Raw genomic sequence first — 20,074 nt, 5'->3', positions numbered from 1 at the left:
ATTTCTATTAACCAAAATGTGTACACATTACACTCGTCTTAAACTATCGAACTTTTCTTTGGGCATGGTTCAAGTAAGTTGGTTGGAGACACTGGTTCTGCAGCACTCTTACTGCTAAAGCGTGTTCAAGTAGATGCAAGAATTAGGTACCTGCATCAGCTGTAAATCACTTTGGATAAAATCATCTAGCAAAAATGAAATGTAAATGTTGCTTAAAGGAAAGTCACATAAAACTGTCTGTTAACTCATTTTGATACCATAAACGCCTTTATTTTTTTCCCCCTGGAAGGCAGTGGAAAATTCAAGTCTTATTATGCCTACTGTTATTTATTTATCGCCCTTTACTACTGTTATATAAATTTTTAATAGTTTTGTTTTTCATTTACAAAAATAATCCTGCTTCTCGATTACATTATTCTCCAGAACTGCAAAATGACAGTTTATTTAATATATTATAAGAAGTCTTTTTTTTTTTTAATGATATAAAGTTTCTGTCCTGAGTAGCTTTGCTCTGCAAATGGATTAAAAGTCATTGCTCAGTGACATGAGCATTTTTTTCCCCTAAAGAGCACGGGCCGGGAGCCAGTTTTCCAATAATACCCAGGGTGGGCTTTACTGTTTAAAGAGCTGGAGGTGACCGATTTGTGAGTATTGCCCCGTGCGCGCGCTGTCTGGATAAATCACACACACACTCACACACGCGCGCGCGCGCACACACACACACACACACACACACACACAAGTTTTGGGTACTTTTTAAGCATCCGTTAAAGCAGTTCCTACACATAATAATCAGTTGCTTTAACACAACACGAGTTTGTGCCACAACTCGTCAGACTGGATTTGCCCGACCCTAGAACCTGGTGGAGTGGGAAGAAATCGTGGAGGAACGAGAGGCGGTTTGCCCGAGGGGGCAGCAGCATGACGGCGGATTCGGCTGAGCCCGTGCACACGTCTCCCTCTCTCCGGTTCGAGCGCGACGCGGATCTGACCGAGCGGGACGGCCGCGAGCGCGTGTTCATCAACGTGTCCGGACTGCGCTTCGAGACGCAGCTAAAGACTCTCTCCCGCTTCCCGAACACACTCCTGGGTGACCCACACAAACGCACCCGTTTCTTTGACCCGCTCCGGAACGAGTACTTCTTCGACCGGAACCGACCCAGCTTCGACGCCATCCTGTACTACTATCAATCCGGCGGGAGGCTCCGCCGACCCCTGAACGTACCGGTAGAGATTTTCATGGAGGAGATCAAGTTTTACGAGATCGACGAGGCTGTGATACAGGGCTTCATCGATGATGAAGGGCTTAGCAAGGAGGAGCAGCGCCCGATGCCCACCAACGAGTTCCAGCGGCAGGTTTGGCTCCTGTTCGAGTATCCCGACAGCTCGCGAGCAGCCCGAATGATCGCCATTGTGTCAGTGATGGTCATCTTGACATCGATCGTCATCTTCTGCTTGGAGACGTTACCAGAATTCAGAGGTTCCGGCGATGTGCTGAGCGGACAGGCACCAGTTAACGGGACAACTGAAGAACGCTGGAATGGCATCTCGTTCACGGACCCGTTCTTCCTGCTCGAGACGCTGTGCATCGCGTGGTTCTCCTTCGAGATGTTCATGAGGTTCATGTCGTGTCCGAGCAAGTCCGCGTTCTACAAGGACATCATGAACACCATCGACATCATAGCAATCGTTCCGTACTTCATAACTCTGGGTCTGGAGCTTGCAGAGCACCGAGGGAACGCGCAGCACGCCGCGTCCCTGGCCGTGCTCAGAGTGATCCGCCTCGTGCGCGTCTTCCGCATTTTCAAACTCTCGCGGCACTCGAAGGGACTTCAGATCCTGGGCCGGACTCTGCACGCCAGCATGCGCGAGCTGGGACTGCTCATCTTTTTCCTCGTCATTGGCATCGTCCTGTTCTCCAGCGCGGTCTTCTTCGCTGAGGTGGACGACCCCGGGACGAGCTTCACCAGCATCCCGGAGTCGTTCTGGTGGGCTGTGGTTACCATGACTACAGTGGGATACGGCGACATGAGTCCCGTCACGTTCGGTGGTAAAATCGTTGGTTCGATGTGTGCGGTGGCCGGTGTGCTCACGATTGCCCTGCCTGTACCTGTCATCGTGTCCAACTTCAGCTATTTCTACCAGCGGGAAAATAACGAGGATGATCACAATACCTACACGCATGTAACCTGCGGGTGTCCCGTGGCCTCGTTTGATGAAAACAGCATGCCTAAAAGCGGAAGCATAATCACACCCGTTAAATCAGTGTGCTCGGGGAATAATAATGATAATAATGATGAGGACTTTAATTTCTCCGTCTACTGTAATTTTAATCTGGATGAATACACAGGGAAGCTGACAGATGTGTGAGCACCCAAAAAAACAAACAAACAACCAAACAGCATTTTGAGAGTGGCATTAGAGCAGAGGTTCTCAAAGTGGGGTCTGGGTTCCCCGGGGTCAGTAAAAGCATTGCTTTATATATAGGGTTCATATTTTTTTATTATTTAAAATTTTATTTTGTTTTAGTGGTTATTCTCAGTGGTAGAAATAAAAGTCCACCGTTATCAAACCTGACAATTAATCCAGTTTAGTCTGAGCAACCACCAACACAACAGCAATGAATAAGGCAATTAGAACATTTTTTGAAAAACATTTCAAAATTTTGCAATATAGCCTATGTAAACGATGCACACGCACCCGTCCGTCCACATGATGTAAAAGAAAATGTGATTCATCAGGCCACTTTCTTCCATTGCTCCATGGTTCAGTTCTGATGCTCACATGCCCATTGAACGCACTTTCTGCAGTGAAAAAGGGGTCAGCATGGGCACTCTGATTGGTCCACTCAACAAGCTGTGATTCACTGTGTGTTCTGGCAATTTTCTATCATAATCATCTCTATCATGATCTCCTCTATCATTAATGTTTTTCAGCAATTTGTGCCACAGTAGCTTTTCTCAGACCAGACAGTCTAGCCATCACTCCCCATGTGCATCAGTATGTCTTGGGTGCCCATGATGACCCTGTCACAGGTTCACCACTTGTCCTTCCTTGAACCATTTTTGATAGGTACTAACCACTGTATACCCCGAACACCCCACAAAACCTGCCGTTTTGGAGATACACTGACTCAGTCGTTTAGCCATCACAATTTGGCCCTTGTCAAAGTTGCTCAGATCCTTACACTTGGCCAGTTTTTCCTGCTTCTAACACATCAACTTCGAGAACTGACTGTTTACTTGGTGCCTAATATATCCCACCCCTTGACAGATGCCATTGAAACGAGATCATTAATGTTATTAACCACCTGTCAGTGGTTTTAATGTTATAGCTGATCGGTATGTATGTTTGGCAACTGGTAGCAGGTCAGATTAAGTTGGATGTTTCAGCATTGAAAGTTATTATACATTTACCATTAAGTTCTTATAGTTATTAGCCTGTTTGACTGGTCCCTTGCATTAAATGGGTTTAATAACTCAATAACTCAAAAACAAGTATGCCTATAAATGATGTCAGCTTGGACGTAATGTGTTCTGTGGGTGAAAAGGTCCAGAACAAAAGCTGTAAGACTCCAATAAATAGCCAAAACATTTCATCCACATTAAAATAATGACCGTAATATTTGAATAGTTGGATTATGTTCTTGAAATAAATCTGGACTGATGGGGTTAGACATTTATTTTAGTTAAAGAGTGCTTAAATTAAATTAACATTTTTCTGCAAAACAAATTGGAGAACCTCTCAGAAACTCTCAGAAAAAGGGAACTGTACCAATCCTTGTCTATGGCGTGTTACCTTCAAGCATACAGCTTTAGTATATATCTTTCACCTAGTAAAGTGTGGCTTTGAAGCTCTACTTTAAACCTAAGGTCCATTTATGCTCTTTCAATCATTTTTAAAAGCACTTCACATTTCCAGGTGAAAGATATATATTAAAGGTACAAGTCAAGTCAAGTCAAGTGGGTTTTTATTGTCATTCCTCTATATATCTTGTATGTATTGGAACGAAATTACGTTTCTGCAGGACCATGGTGCAACATGGAGCAGTACACAAGACTACCTAAAGTGCAAATACACAACAGTGTGAGATGAGTGCCAAATAATAAATACACAGAAAAAAAAACAATAAACACACAGGACAATAGATACACAGAACACGGAGTGTAAATTGTAAACATGGACTGGAATCTGTAAGCTATTGTGTAATGTAGTAGGACAAGTATAGCAGCAATACTGGTAGTAAAAACGAGTTCTATAATATAAAGTGACTGATGCAGCTCTGTAAAGTGCAGTGTGCAGTAGTACTGAGTCTTACTGGGTTAGGTGTTTGACTAGCCCAGGTGAGCGTTGTGAGGCAGCAGGGTGTTGAGTAATCTGACTGCCTCAGGAAAGAAACTGTTACGGAGTCTGCTGGTGGTGGCACGGATGCTCCTGTACCTTCTGCCAGATGGTAGGAGGAGGAATAGTCCATAAAAATGGCAAGAGGGGTCGTCTGCAATACTGGTGGCTTTGTGGATGCAGCAGTTGTTGAAGGAGGTGTCGATGGTGGGTAGAGAGACCCAGATGATCTTTTAAGCTGTCCTCACAATTCGCTGTAGGGTTGCAGTCAGTGGTTGTGCGGTTCCTGTACCACAAAGTGAGACAGCTCTCTATCATCCCTGTGTAGAAGTAGCTGAGGATGTGACGGGGAAGTTCGGCTCTCTTCAGCCCCCACAGGAAGTGGATGCACTGCTGGGCCTTCTTGACTAAGCAGGTGGTGTTGAGTCCAAGAAAGTACAAAAGATATGTTTTTAGAGGCTTTCACAAGTAGTAAGAAAAGATATAGTTGAGTACTTTTTTCTGAGAGTGTACTATTTGAATAATTCATTTTATAGTAGGATTCCCTGGTTTGCATTAGAGGGCTGATATATAGAGGCCAGTCTAAGGCTAAAATAATGAATGTTATTGAATTTGAGCACAATGTAGTCTTATAAAACCCATGGCTTACTTGGCAAATTAAACACCTTCCCTTCAAACTCATGTGCAAAAGAGGTGTTACGGGAAATCAGTGTGATAACCTCCAGGAACAAGAATGAGAAATGAGACGTTTCCAGGAGAAACCAAAAGAAACGTGATGTATATGTGAAATGAGTGAATGAGTTAGCACAGTTGCCTTGTTGATGTAAAGATAATATTGTAATTATGTATGCATTTTTGTTGCATTAAGGGCATTGTTTATATGTAAGTTAATACTTACACTCACTGGCTACTTTATTGGGAACACCAGTACACCCGCTTATTCATACAATTATCCAATCAGCCAATCTGTAGTTTACACAGAGTGGCACAAAAAACAAAAACACACACAGTGAGTGTCATCCTGTTAGCTTTGTTGATAAGAGAAGTCAAAGGACAATGGCCAAGTTGACAGTAAGGCTATGGTAACTCAAATAACCACTCTCTAGAACTGTAGTGAGCAGAAATGTATCTCAGATCAGAAAACATGTCGAACCTTGCGCCAGATGGACTACAATAGTAAATGACCAAATCGGGTTTCACTCCCATCAGCTCAAATCAGGAATCTGAGGCTGAAGTGGACACAGGTTCACCAAAATGTTGAAAATAAGAAAAATGAAAAAAGGGAAGATTTGCAACTGGCACATCTGGAATCCATGCCATTAAAAAGTGAGGCTGTTCTGAGAGCAGATGGGGTCCTATCTAGTATTAACATGCTGTTCTTAATAAAGTGACTGCTGAATGTTTGTAGTATGAAATAGTCAAAAGCATCCAGATTGCTGCAGTACATTATCTGGCGCTATCTTGTGGTTACACACGAGCACTGCAGAACTTCTATGAGCTTTTGTTGGTAATTTTAGTCTATTTGCTAGATAGAGGAGGTCAAATTAAGACCATTTGAATCTTTTTACGGCTCTTATCTCAGACAGTTTGTCTACTCAGGACTGTTTTTTTTGTTGTTTTTTTTTTTTTTACTTAAACACTGAAACTGTAAAATAATGTATACGTTGTGTATTTGTAGATGATTTTCTGTCATGAAAGTAAAACTTGCAAACGTGTTAGCGATTACAAATACATTTTTACTAGTAAATATTTACATATGCATCAGGATTATTAGGATATTTTAAAAGCTGAATTCAAATATTATAAACTTTGTAAAAATATCAGTTTAACTGCATTACAACGACGCTTGTGCACTTTCTGTTGTATTTTTAATAAATAAAAGTATTTTTGATAAACATTTTACCAACATTTCATTCTTTTCATTTTTACATTCAGTTTCTCAGACACACTAAAAAGAAGTATATAACAATTTCATATGTGTGTTTATTCTATATAAGCATTCAAATAGTGATACACTGTAAGGGCTATGTTCTTAGAGAGTGATAGGCTACTTCAAGGGTTTATCAGTGGGTTCTTTACAGTTTTTAGGATTCCTAAAATGTTTGAAACCCTTTCAGATATGGAATCACTATTGTAGGTTTCTACACAGAAATATAAAGATAATCCTATGATTAGTATTAACCTAGCTTTAATCTAGTCAATCAGGCTCAAGCAGATTGATCCATCCATCCATTTTCTGTACCGATTATCCTACACAGGGTCGGGGAGCCTGGCACCTATCCCCGGGAACTCAGGGCATAAGGCAACCCATCAGAGGGCACAATCGCACACCCATTCACACACTACGGACAATTTGGAAATGTCAATCAGCGTATAACACATGTCTTTGGACTCGGGGGAGGAAGCCAGACTACCCAGAGGAAACCCCCAAAGCATGGGGAGAACATGCAAACTCCACACACAGGACGGAGGCGGAATTCGAACCCCCAACCCCGGACATGCGAGGCAAACATGCTGACTGATTGAGATTGATATGAAATCAAATTAATTGAAGTATTCTCAATGTCTTATAATAAGATGTAGCATCCTTCCAAGGAGCTAAGAATGAAAAAAATGTGAAAACATTTTATTAATGATGTACGTCAGGTGAGATCAATGACACTGTCATAGATAAAGGACTGAGTAGCCCTGCAGGACGAAAGGAGAGGAAGTGATTGAGATGCAAAGTGCAGAGTGGAAAAAGCCTGCCTATTTCTTATTTATGACATTTAGCAGTTAAGCACTCACTCCTGCTGCTGCTGACCAAACATCATGTCATGGTGAAAACTGTTAAGCCTTAAAACACATGCTGGCTGAAAGACTGACGTTGTTATGTTCCATGGTGTCAACAAACTTTTATCGCTTACGTACTCTTATGCTTTTATCTAATATTTAGGAGCCAACAATGTTGTCTGACTGGTACAAAGTTAAGTAGTTTATATACAATGTAATTTCATGAGTAAGAGTGTTAGACTACTTGAATGGAAATCTAAAATTCAATAACTACTACACATTTTACTATAATTACCTGTCCAAGCAAACGTGTCAATTTATTGCATTTATATTATTTAAATATATGTTTTTAAATAGGTAAGTATATTACTGTTAGTGTATTATTATTATTATTATTATTATTATTATTAGTAGTAGTAGTAGTAGTAGTAGTAATATCATTTAAAAGCTACACCTACTTTGTAAATCATAACAGAATTAAAATTTCCTTAATTAAAGTCTATTCCAAAGTAGACTAAGTTCGCAATATAACATTTTAAGTGGTGCAGTGTAATTAAAGTGTATCCAAATCCAAGGTTTTCTGAAGTCAGCACAAAGCTAAAACTCTCAGTACACACTTACAGTGGAGTGAGGACTCCAACATTTAATTTGGCAGATCAGTTGCTCAGTTGCTACAGTGCTGAAGATGACCTTTATATTACTAGGTTGATGATAATAATCGTATAGTTGCACAGATGTGAAACTTGAAGAGTGGTTGGAATCAATTGGCAGAATGTTTTTTGTTGTTGTTTTATTTTAATTGTAACTTGCTTCACACTCAGCAAGAGTTTAAAAAATTACCAACTGTTCCTTTAAAAAAAAAATCCAGGAAAATATAACACAGACATTGTTTAATGATAAACAACCATGAAGAAGAAGAAGAAGGAGAAGAAGAGGTTCTATTTCTATAGTGCCTTTCCAACGCTCAAGGTCGCTTTATATAGTATATATCAGATACATAAAATACATACAAATACATAAACACAAATGTAATTAAAAACTAATTGAAAATGCAATTCAAACAGATATGTCTTTAGCTGGGTCTTGAAACTAGGCAGAGAAGTGATGTTACGGAGATTTAGAGGTAGTGACTTCCACAGTTTTGGAGCAGCAACACAAAATGACCTTCCACCTGCAGTGGATAGCTAATATCTAGGAATGGACAAAAGGCCAAGCTCTGATGATCTAAGGGACCGAGTAGGGCAGTATGGATGAAGCAAGTAGAGAGGGGCAAAACCATTTAATGCTTTGAATGTTAGAAGCAGCATCTTAAACTGATTATGTGATACCACAGGTAGGCAGTGGAGATCATGCAGAACAGGAGTGATATAAACAGAGTGCCTGGTGGATGTGAGAACCGTTGCAACTGAATTTTGAACATACTGTGAATATATTTTTTTGAGCAAGCCAGTAACCATGGGGCCACATCTCTGTCCATGCTGCCAATTCAGTACGTTAGGCTTTCATTAGGTTACTAGGGTGTAGCCACATGTATGGGGTGGTCTTGCCACCCCAACTCTGACCAGTGGTCTTACCTATAAAAAGTGCACTATGCAGATTCAATGAATCACATCTAGCTCATCCTCTAGCTCCTCATATATAGTTGCTGGTATTCTGACCACATCTCTTGAGTATTAGGAACTGCAGATAAACTATGCTGTTAGTGCTGTTATGTCATTGTGCAGTCATTTATTTTACACCAAGGCATGAATCATATGTTTTGTATATACAAGTTCTACAGCACCCTTCACTTATATTGGTAAATATTAGCAAAGAAGGCTGTGAAAAATTTTCTTTATTGTTTAAACTTTTGATCATTTGTTAAAGAAATTCACAAAAATACTTTGCTCTCATAGATATCAAACAGTTGCAAAACAACACAAGTTTATCAAAAAATGTATTTGTTAAATATAGGTGTGCAATTACTGGCACCCCTATGAATTCATATGAGAAAAATATATTTGATGTAAAATCCCATTAATATTAAAAAAAAATTTTTTACTACACCTGGGTAACTAGGAACAAGAAATTATTCAACCATGACTTCCTGTTTCACAGGGGTATAAATATGAGGTAACACAAAGGCCAAACTCCCTTAGTCATTCATAATAATGCCCATTTCCACCATCAGGACAATAATTAAGAAGTTCCAGTCAACTGGAAATGTTATGAATCAACCTGGAATTGGACGTGGATGGTTTGAGTGGCCAAAAAATCTCCAAGGATCACAGCTGGATAATTTTAGAAGTCAGTTGCATCTTTTGGTCAGAAAGTCTCCAAAACTTCAATCCGAAGTCACCTACATCACCATAAGTTGTTTGGAATGGTATGGAAAAGTATGGAATGGTATGGAAAAGTACTTCATGCCCACGGTTAAATATGATGGTGGCTCTTTAATGTTTTGCTGTTTTTCTCCCAGAGGACTGGGACATTTTGTTAGGATACATGGCATCATGGACTCTTATCAAATATCAACAGATATTAAATGAAAACCTGACTGACTCTGCCAGAAAGCTTAAAATGGGCCATGATTGGATCTTCCAGCAGGATAATAATCTAAAACATACATCAATATCAACACGAAAATGGTTTACTGACCACAAAATCAAGCTCCTGCCATGGCCATCCCAGTCCCCTGACTTGAACACCATAGAAAACCTGTGCGGTGAACTGAAGACGAGAGTCCACCAGGGTGGACCTCGAAATGTGAAGGATCTAGAGAGATTCTGTATGGAAGAATGGTCTCAGATCCCTTGCCATGTATTCTCCAACCTCATCAGTCATTACAGAAGAAGAATCAGAGCTGTTATCTTAGCAAAGGAAAGTAGCACAAAGTATTGACTAAAAGGTGCCAATAATTGTTGCACACCAATATTTAACAAATATTTATTTTGTTAAACCAGTGTTTTGTTTGCAGTTGTTTGATATCCCTGAGAGCAGAGTATTTTTGACGTTGAATAAGCTTGGGAAGCCTTTAACTGTCTAATCTCAGTTATGCCATATCCTTCAACGGTTGGAAATTGTGAGGAAGGTTAAGGTGGCTGACATTACTGACTGTACTGTGGTGTCCTGTTCACTACAGGGGCATGGTATAACACTTAATCATTTGCTCTGTGCATTGCCTTACGTCACTGACCCGTTGTCCCAGAGGCGGAACTGTCCCATAGGTGGCGTGATATACAATTCAGAAAGTATGATACTATGCGGTTTAGACCTAGCCGTATGCTCTTGTGGTGGTTTTGTGGCGGCGCGCGCGCGCCGTGGCAGCCTGCGTTTTAGAGCCTGTCTGCATTGCGTCGAACTCCCTCCCCCACCCTCGCGCTCCCCTGCTTCCCCATGTGCACCGGTATATACTGCCTAGTATTAAGGAATTACTCTCTATACCTTCATTGATTCCCCCCCCCCCACCCCCACCCTTAAGCACTCTTCTACCTCCATTCCCCCTTGCTCGCGCGGACAGATAAAGCAGACCTCTCGTCTACGCGGAAGAGGGGAAATTTCTGCTGATTCAGTGATGTCTGGAAATGGCATGAGCTTTGCGTTTGCCCCAGCCCCCCCCCTCCATCCATCCACCCACCCACCCACCCAACTTTAATGCATCCCCCCACCCTTCCTCCAAGCTGCAGCAGTAGAGTCGCTCCTGCGCTATAAACCTTATTCACGCGCAGAGGTGCTGCCGCACGAGCACCGCACCGCGAGGAGGGTGGCTGCGGCTTCCCGGCTTCTGTTTTTATTTCATTTCAGCACTTCCCACCACCCCCTAATTTGCTATCTCAGCGTCGAAATCTCACCTGAATTATATAGTGTGTGCATATATTTATTGTATCCGTTTATTTTCAAGAAATAACACTTCAGCGGTCGCGACTTAAGATGGTCAGGTGTCATATGGCCAAGGATGAAACAACTGCAGCTTCTGAGGACTGTCAGCGCACTAAAAGACATGTGAAGTGCTAATGAATGAACACAAGACGAAAGAAGATATTTATTATTAGATGACAAGAGGCATTTCACCCGTTTCCTCAATCTTCAAGAGGTAAGCACCAGTAAGTGGCGGATATGAAGATACTTTGATTTACTCTGCATTGCTTCTCTGTATTTACTTCCAAAAAGTACAGTTTGGTCTTTTTGTTTTGGAGCTAGTGAGAGTTAGTGTTCCAAGCCTGAGAAGTGGCCTAGCCTGCATATGAGCTAGGAGAAAAAGTGATCATGTCAGATCATTTTCACTTGGAGCAGTGCAGTGGTTTGGAATGTACATATTTAATGCAAGAAACATAAGTGATCCATAACATATAACTAGGTTCATTGATAGAGAGATAGATAGATAGTTAGAGAGAGAGAGATGGATAGATATGACAAGATATATAAGCAAATAAATAAATAAACAGAGTGGAAATTGCTGAGCTGGCAAATATCTCCACTGTTCGATCCATTTTTTTCTCTGACTGGGTGGCAGAGGCAGCAGTAGCGGATGCGGAAAGGAGCGATGGTGGAATCAGCGGGAGCCGCAGTGGGTCCACATTGATGAAAACTGGTCTAGCGCTTAGCTGTACAACTGAGCCAGCTCTGTGGGTACAAATTCAAAGCAGGACAGGGAAAGTGAGTTGAGGAGGAATTCAGGACGAGAACTACATGTCTTTTCCATTACACTAACCGCAGTCCCGCATCTCCTGCAGTGCTTCGACTTGGACTTGCAGGATGACCGTAGTGGCCGGAGATAACATGGATGAAACATCAGCTGTCCCGGGGCATCCTCAGGACACATATTCCCCTGACCATGATGACCATGAATGCTGTGAAAGGGTGGTCATCAACATCGCTGGGCTGCGCTTTGAAACACAACTCAAAACACTCGCTCAGTTTCCAGAGACGCTGCTTGGGAACCCAAAGAAGAGAATGCGTTATTTTGATCCTTTGAGAAACGAGTATTTCTTTGACCGGAACCGTCCTAGTTTCGACGCAATCCTATACTACTATCAGTCAGGGGGGCGGTTGAGGAGGCCAGTAAATGTCCCATTGGATATGTTCTCAGAAGAAATTAAGTTCTATGAACTTGGAGTTGAGGCAATGGAGAAGTTCCGTGAGGATGAGGGATTCATCCGAGAAGAAGAACGACCCCTGCCCGAACGTGAGTTCCAACGCCAGGTCTGGCTTCTTTTTGAGCACCCTGAGAGCTCAGGGCCAGCCAGAGGAATTGCCATAGTGTCTGTTATGGTCATTTTGATTTCCATTGTCATTTTCTGTTTGGAGACTTTGCCAGAACTAAAGGAGGACCCTGCAGGGAGAATACAGACAATAGGGAACACCACCTTTTACTACAAACCAAACATCCTTACAGACCCCTTCTTCATTGTAGAGACCCTTTGCATAATTTGGTTCTCATTTGAACTTATAGTACGATTCTTTGCATGTCCCAGCAAGGCAGCCTTCTTTAAGAATATGATGAACACCATAGATGTAGTAGCTATCATCCCTTACTTCATTACACTGGGCACAGAGCTGGCAGAAGAAGCAGATGGTAAAGAGGGCAAGGGGGAACAGGCAACATCACTGGCCATTCTCAGGGTGATTCGTCTGGTCAGGGTGTTTAGGATCTTCAAGCTGTCCAGACATTCCAAAGGCCTGCAGATTTTAGGGCAGACCCTAAAAGCTAGTATGCGTGAGCTTGGATTGCTTATCTTCTTCCTCTTCATTGGTGTCATCTTGTTTTCGAGTGCTGTGTACTTTGCAGAAGCTGAAGAGAGAGAATCACACTTTAGCAGTATCCCTGATGCGTTCTGGTGGGCTGTTGTATCAATGACCACAGTTGGCTATGGAGACATGGTCCCTGTCACTATAGGGGGCAAAATTGTAGGCTCTCTCTGTGCAATCGCTGGTGTGCTTACCATTGCCCTACCAGTGCCTGTCATCGTATCCAACTTCAACTACTTCTACCACAGGGAAACCGAGGGTGAGGAGCAAGCCCAACTTCTGAACGTGAGTAACCCCAACATCGCTTCTGACTCCGATTCCAGTCGCCACAGTTCCTCAGTTGTCAGCAAGTCTGAATACATGGAAATCGATGGAGATATGAACAACAGCATGGACAACTTGAGAGATGCCAACCTTAGAACTAGCAACTGTACAATGCCTAACCAAAACTGTGTTAACAAAAGTAAGCTGCTAACTGATGTTTAGAGTCCAGATACATACAATAGTACTGTCACCATTCAGTAGTCGAATAGTTTATTTAACTCCCTAGTGCACTCCTGCATAACAACTATTATCCTCTGCAGATGAAAGAAGAACAGACGAAAACATACAAAACGCTGTTAAAATATGAGATATATATATATATATATATATATATATATATATATATATATATATATATATATATATATATAGTTAGTTAGTTAGTTTATAAATTTATGACAGGGCGATGCACATAGGCTATGCATAGGAAAAACATCCCTCTCTAGAATGTATAGGAACATGCATACCTAACCCAAAGGCCATGGAGAGGACTCTGGATCACTGTTCAGAGCTGGCGGTGAAGTGATGTTGAAACATTATGCATGGATTACAGATTACATATCAGCAAGTTGCACAGTGCATCCAAAACAGAACGCATAAAATCACTCAGTTCCACAAGGACAAGCCAAGCCATCTGCAGTGTTTGGCCTATATTTGGTCCTCCCTACAGTACTACAGACCTACTGACCAGCAAAGCACCTTATACGAACAAAACTCATCTCCTGCTGGGATGCTGTGAGGGAAAAAAGTCATCTCCTCATGGACATCTGCAATGCTGCTATTCTCCAGCAGAAGCTGTAATAGATATCACCAAGTGATTTGATGCCATGCCCTTTAGATACCAGACAGCACAATGATGGGAAAAAAAGCTTATTAATAAGCATGTTTAGACTATTCTCATTTTGATATCAGCATGTGTGAGACGTTACCTCATTCTATATGATATCTTTTTACTTTTGCCATTTATTCCCTATAGTTCGTTTCCATGAAAAGTGCACTGGTTTGATACGATTTGAAATGCTTCTCAGTTAAGCATATCTTAAGGACTGAATGTTTAAACCTAAGGGAAACAGGATCTTGATGGGATCATAGCATGTTAAAATAACTTGCATTATGGCCTATTCAAACTAAGGTACTGTGTATCCTAGTATATTTAATGCATGACAGCAGTATTATACAGCTTGTTGCTATTTAGACACTCCTCTGGGGTGTTCTTGTTACTATCAGGGAAACTATGGACTTTGAGTCCTGAAAATTTCTGAAATGTGACAAAAAAAAAAAAATTATTAAAAAAAAAAACCAACATAGGCAAGCCCCAGCACAGGGATGCAAACTTTCTAATCTAAAAAGTAACAAAACAAAACAAATAATACTACAAAATTGCATATACTCATACTAAGTACCTGTTAAAATCAATATAACTTAAATAATGCTGTGCATGGGCCTTTGATCAAAAGAAGAAGAAAAAAACACAGCGAGCAAAATATAATTCATGCTTCCATTTTTGCAGTCAAAAATTTTAAATGTCATGGATTTCATTTAGTGGGATGCAACAGAAAATACGGCAGAATTATTTTTATTAGTTCATAGTGCCTTTTGACCCTCTCAACAACAGGATTGGTGAAAGTGCCTCGGTAAGACAGATTTCATGGAATCAGGGCAGCTGCCTGCCAAGACACGTGTGTGTAGTACAAAAAAACAAAACAACAACAAAAAGAAGGATACAAAACTAATAACACATGCTTGCCAGGCACAACTTAACAGTTTCTGTTGTCATGCACTTAAGGCCCTGACTGCATAATTAAAACTGGGCCCCATTTGAAGGGCAGGGAGGTGCATGGGATTTCTTAGAGCTTCAAATCTGCCTTGCATTGTAGTTTCACTTGTGATGTGCCATAATGAATCTACCTCAGTGAGGTGATCACTGTGGGTCCTGCCATTGAGCAAAACAGCTCCTTGGTGTCGAAATTGTACATGTGGGAAAAGTATGGCCAGTGATACTCCAATAAAGGCCAGTGATTCTCCGGTAAACAAATTTTGGAGTTCCCCAACAAATAGCCTTTAGAGAAGCACTTAAAACAAATGCAACAATGCAACCACTCCCTAGCCACACTCAATCAAGGCTCAATCATTCTTGTTTTACATCTTCATTCAGCTTTTATCCTTATAGCTATATTTTTAGGAACGATCTGCAGCCTGACCTGCAATGCATAACATACAGAGCAGTGTGTTGAACTACAGGGTTAAAATTAGTATCAGGTTACATCCTTTAAAACTGGGATTTAGATATAATATATGTCTTCCATGTGCTATTATCAAAATCAAATGATCCCAGATTGTCCATCACTGATGTAGGATATTTCTTCCTAAATGGGAAGGTTACTGTATATGTAGAAAAGGATAACTCGAAGTTGGGTGTACCCATGATAATTCAAACAATATTATAAATAAATAATAAATAATAGCATAAAATATAGATCGAAACGTAATTACATTCAAACGTATTTGAAATATTGAAGCTTCTCAGCGCCCCTCTGTATCTTATATATCTATGTACAATAAGATATATAAATAAGGTTTATTAAGCAACTGTATTAATATGTAACTTTAGAAAGCATTTTAATGTTACAAACCATAGGAAATTAATAGGACAAAGCTAGAAACAGTCAATGTGTTGAATTGTACATGTTAGAGAGAATCAGCTAACTGTGGTACATCAACAGCGATTGAGCCATATGGTGCTATGCAGATATTAAACACCAACATACACTATGACAGCAATAGAGATTAGAGATCCAATGTTATTATTTACAACGGGTCTCTTAGGAATGCAACATTTAAGGGCTGCGGGTATATTAGCTGTTCATTTATTATTTATTTTTAAGTTATGACCATGATACAAGAGGAAAAGTTGCAATACCAGTTTCTGTTCATATGGTATAGGTATAGCGATTTTTAATGTTGAGGAAAGAGCTTTTTTTAGGACAGGAAGGTTAAATGAATAGCTGCTACTCACCTTGTTTGTTAGATTTTGTGCTGTTGCGCTGTTTCTGCGTTTCTTGTAATTATTGACCTAAATTCTCTGGTTAAGTTTAGAGGCAAAAAATAAATAAAATAAAATTAGTATATTTCGTTTGGAATGATTCTGCTCAGTGTGTAATCCAGAGTAAAAGGCACTGTGTTTTATTTCTTTATTTAAGATTTTCTTTAAGAAAAAGTGAACTAACCTAACTTCTTGAGATTTCCCTACAGAGTGAAAAAAATGACACATCATCCTGTAAGTGCAGTTTCTATTAATGCTCTAAAAGATTTCCTATACAGCAGGGTGTCAGATTCTGGACTTCAGTCATAGAGATTGGTGTTTTTACTTCTTTTACCACACCACATTCAGACCTTTATAATTTGCGTATGAGTGTTCAACAAGAATGCTTAACTCTGGAGTCTGACACTCCTGCTATAAAGCCAAAGTAAATGGCGTATAGTCAATAGTCACGACACGACGGGATGGGATATAGATATGTTCGGTTTCACCTGTGTGGCTTGATGTTACTATTAACCATTTGAGCTCTGTGGCACTATGATTTGGAAAAACCATAGAAGACTTGATCATGTGTCCATTTGGAAAGCCATGACTGATATATGGGAAGATTATAGCCAATATTATCTGTACCACCAAATGGAATTTTAAAATGGCATTAACATCCAAAATGTACTGTCAGCACTTTTCTTTTATTACTTTGTCGACATCATGCAAGCGTACCAAACTCCAATCCCATTTTGAAATTGTACTGTAAAGACACATATCTCAAATGCAAAGGTTCGCCAAAAAATGCATGGTCTATGACTGCATGAGCTTAAGTCTTTCAAAACGGATAGACTATATTCTAGTTGCACCATATTTAAGGCCCTTGCTCTGGTATACACCAGAGCCTGTCTCAGTCTTTTACCTTCCATTTTGGGGAATTCTTTCTTTTCTGTTCACATTTAATCCATTTACTCAAACTCCACAGATCATGTGTTTTCTCACATAGTACGGATTATCATGTGAGGATGCTGAGGAACAAGGCTACAGATTTTACCCTTAGCCGTGTGTTTGATCTGAAATTGCAGTACTGTAATTACTGTAGGCTCAAAACACCTCCAGAAGTCACTGACTTTTGACCTTATCAGCTACAAGATAAACAAATGATGGTTCAAGTTCCATGTTTGTACCGTTTAAAATATACATCTCATGCTTGTTTTTTGTAACACTCATGTAGTTGTTTTTGTGGGGGGAGGATTTTTATTTTTATTTTCTAATTTAATTATAAGGATTGCGCTACAATGCTTTTATTTGTCAGATGCTGACAAAGGCATGGTCTGTGATCTATGCAAGGGTATTTTTGTTTCTTCCTGTCATTTATAATTTAACCATATATTTAAAATCAATAAATTTTTAAGGATCAGTTCTCTGGTTTATGTGTATTAATCATTTTTATTCTTACAGTGCTTATCAGTGCAGGGCACATATTGTGTCTTGGCTGTCGAATGTTGAAGGAGAGTGGAAAAACTAGATTGGCTACGCTGTTACAGTAGCGTCACCTTTTGTCCTTAGTAAAAACTTTTGCCTTACTCATGGGTAATTAGAGTAGCAGAACACAGCAATCTACGTGGAAATAATGAATGAAATGAGCAGAAGAGAAGACATGTCTAAGTGTGCGTAATCCTAAAGAAAGCATGTACCCTTTAATGTCCTCTTATTGTTTTAATGTAATCAAAATTCCAATCGAATTTGGATTACTTTTGCATTCTTATTAATTCATTACAGAAAAAATTCATACTGTCACAGACATTAATATCATTATATCATGTGTTTGCATCTTATAAACCATGGAAGGTGAAACTTTGTTAAGCAGAGAAGATCTCAGGGAAGTGATTTGATAAATGTAATCTTTACTATTTCAGATGCATTTGTTTTCCATTTTTTTCTGGTCCCAGGATTCAGCCTTTTTCTCAGCATGTCTTAAAATTCAAATTCAGACTCTATTCAACAGACAGTTAGGCCGTATTTCAAGTCAATATATAAAGTTGAGTGCAAAAGTATGCATAACCTCAGGAAAAATAAAGAAGACTAAAGAATCTACTTAAACGCACAATATTAATAGTGGTAAATTAAAATGAGTTATGAAATTTGTATCTCCCTTTCTGCATGTGATATAAAATATCATATAAATAACCACCTTCATCCCTTTTTCATATCCTCTCAGTTGTAATATTCATATTTATTTATTAGATCTCTTCAAATGTCAACAGTCACCTGGCCAAGAAGTTTTACTTTAAGTTAGATTTGTAGTGAGTTAAATTATGGATCTTAAACATTCAAATGTAGATTACACACCTTTGAAAATGTAAAGATTATGAAAATTCATATTCTCACAGTCACAATCATTCACTCCTTCATTCATTGTGACAGCTAATGATTCTGGGTCTGTTGGTGAAGGAGTGTATGAATGGTGCAGCTCTGCTTAATGTTTCCTCTCTGTGAAGATCCACTGCACTCCTCTCTTTCGCAGCTCTGCAGCTTGTCTCTTCTCTCCTCTCTGCTGCAGCCTTGGGTGTGGGTTGGGTTGGAATCAGGCCGAGTGCATCTTCCTCAGGAAAAGACAGACACAGAGACAGAGCGAGAGATTTGACAGTAAACAGACAGAGGAATGTATCTTATCTCAGTTCTGTCTTGGGTTGATATACCCAGATGTGTGAGCTATCGTGATCTTTCTGCTTGCGTACGCAGTCTCTGGCACCTTTAGAGTAGCATATAGCACTGGGTTACTGCCAGACGGGCTACATGGTCCAGCAACTCTAACTGCACCTTTTGATTGAACTAGATCTACAGTACAGAACCAGTCATACTAGACTGACAAACTGACAAACAGTAAATGATAAACATTGTCTTCAGTGAAGAGTTGGTGCTTCTGAAACGGTTGCATATTCAAATTTATTGGGCTGAGACAGAGGTTTTTTTGTTTTGTTTTGTTTTTTTTGATTGATTTAAAAGTGCAATCAGTGATTTTGGCAGATGTTAGCTGAATATGGCTGTTTTGGCACTCCAAACATGTACAGCTCCTCTGTACAGTGTTCTCACGCCCCATAAAAACACATGCACATGTGTTGCCTAAGCAAGAACACCTGCATGGTGGTCCATTCTGAAGGGATGCAGCCCAATAGGGGACAGCGAAATGCGAATGCCCATGGAAGTCATTTGTTCTGTCATGCCAAACTGAAGTTTTGAAAAATGTTAATTTCAGGGAGCTCTCCAAAACAATCTTTACTGAACTGACCAATTAATGGACACTTGACTCTTGAGAATCTTTATGCTGTTGGTCAGAACAACCAATAATTTTACCTGATGTTTCTGTAGAGGTTGCATGAAATGAATGAATGGATGGATGGATGGATGGATGGATTCATCTATTCATTAATTTTCATCCATCTTATGTAAACTTTATTCTGGTCAGGGTTTTTTGCATTAAACAAATTATAGTTTAGTGAAATGAAATACATACAATACACCATATAAAGATATTATTATGTTAATTCTGTATATATTGCATTATATTTCTCATAATGCAATACCAACAGAAGTTTATATTGCACATCAAAATTCACATATTAATGCGTCCCTCCAATCATCAACATCATCTATTTATTCTGTCTTGTCTTTTGGTCCACTTTATGGCCTTCTTCCTCTTTACATTATCTTCATATTGCTGCTGTCAGCCATGGTTAATAATTAAGACCATGGCCATCATTTCATCCATCTTGAGTAAATGCGCAGGGATTGTTGTCAGATGAAGGCCAGTAAATGTCAGCGCTTACGTATAGATAGCTAACATCACTGCACACACACACGGCCCATTTGTGAAACTTGAAC

The 20,074-nt window shown here is 40.0% G+C and overlaps 2 protein-coding genes across 2 annotated transcripts; both read left to right on the top strand.

The window, feature by feature from the left end:
* The first annotated feature begins 778 nt into the window (after positions 1-778).
* On the top strand, positions 779-6,228 carry LOC108268509 (shaker-related potassium channel tsha2). Its single transcript, XM_047157242.2, has one exon. The coding sequence runs from the start codon at positions 922-924 to the stop codon at positions 2,368-2,370; it is 1,449 nt and encodes a 482-aa protein (XP_047013198.1). The 5' UTR covers positions 779-921; the 3' UTR covers positions 2,371-6,228.
* Positions 6,229-10,786: 4,558 nt separating this feature from the next.
* kcna1a (potassium voltage-gated channel, shaker-related subfamily, member 1a) lies at positions 10,787-13,466 on the top strand. Its single transcript, XM_017473581.3, has 2 exons — positions 10,787-11,185; positions 11,826-13,466. Exons 1-2 carry the CDS (start codon positions 11,145-11,147, stop codon positions 13,324-13,326), a joined length of 1,542 nt encoding a protein of 513 aa, XP_017329070.1. The 5' UTR covers positions 10,787-11,144; the 3' UTR covers positions 13,327-13,466.
* The last annotated feature ends 6,608 nt before the right edge of the window (positions 13,467-20,074 follow it).

The sequence above is a fragment of the Ictalurus punctatus genome, chromosome 8, assembly GCF_001660625.3.
Source record: "Ictalurus punctatus breed USDA103 chromosome 8, Coco_2.0, whole genome shotgun sequence".
NCBI classification, from domain to species: Eukaryota; Metazoa; Chordata; class Actinopteri; order Siluriformes; family Ictaluridae; genus Ictalurus; species Ictalurus punctatus.
The sequence above is the reverse complement of the archived record's forward strand: the minus strand, read 5'-3'. Positions and strand labels throughout refer to the sequence as shown.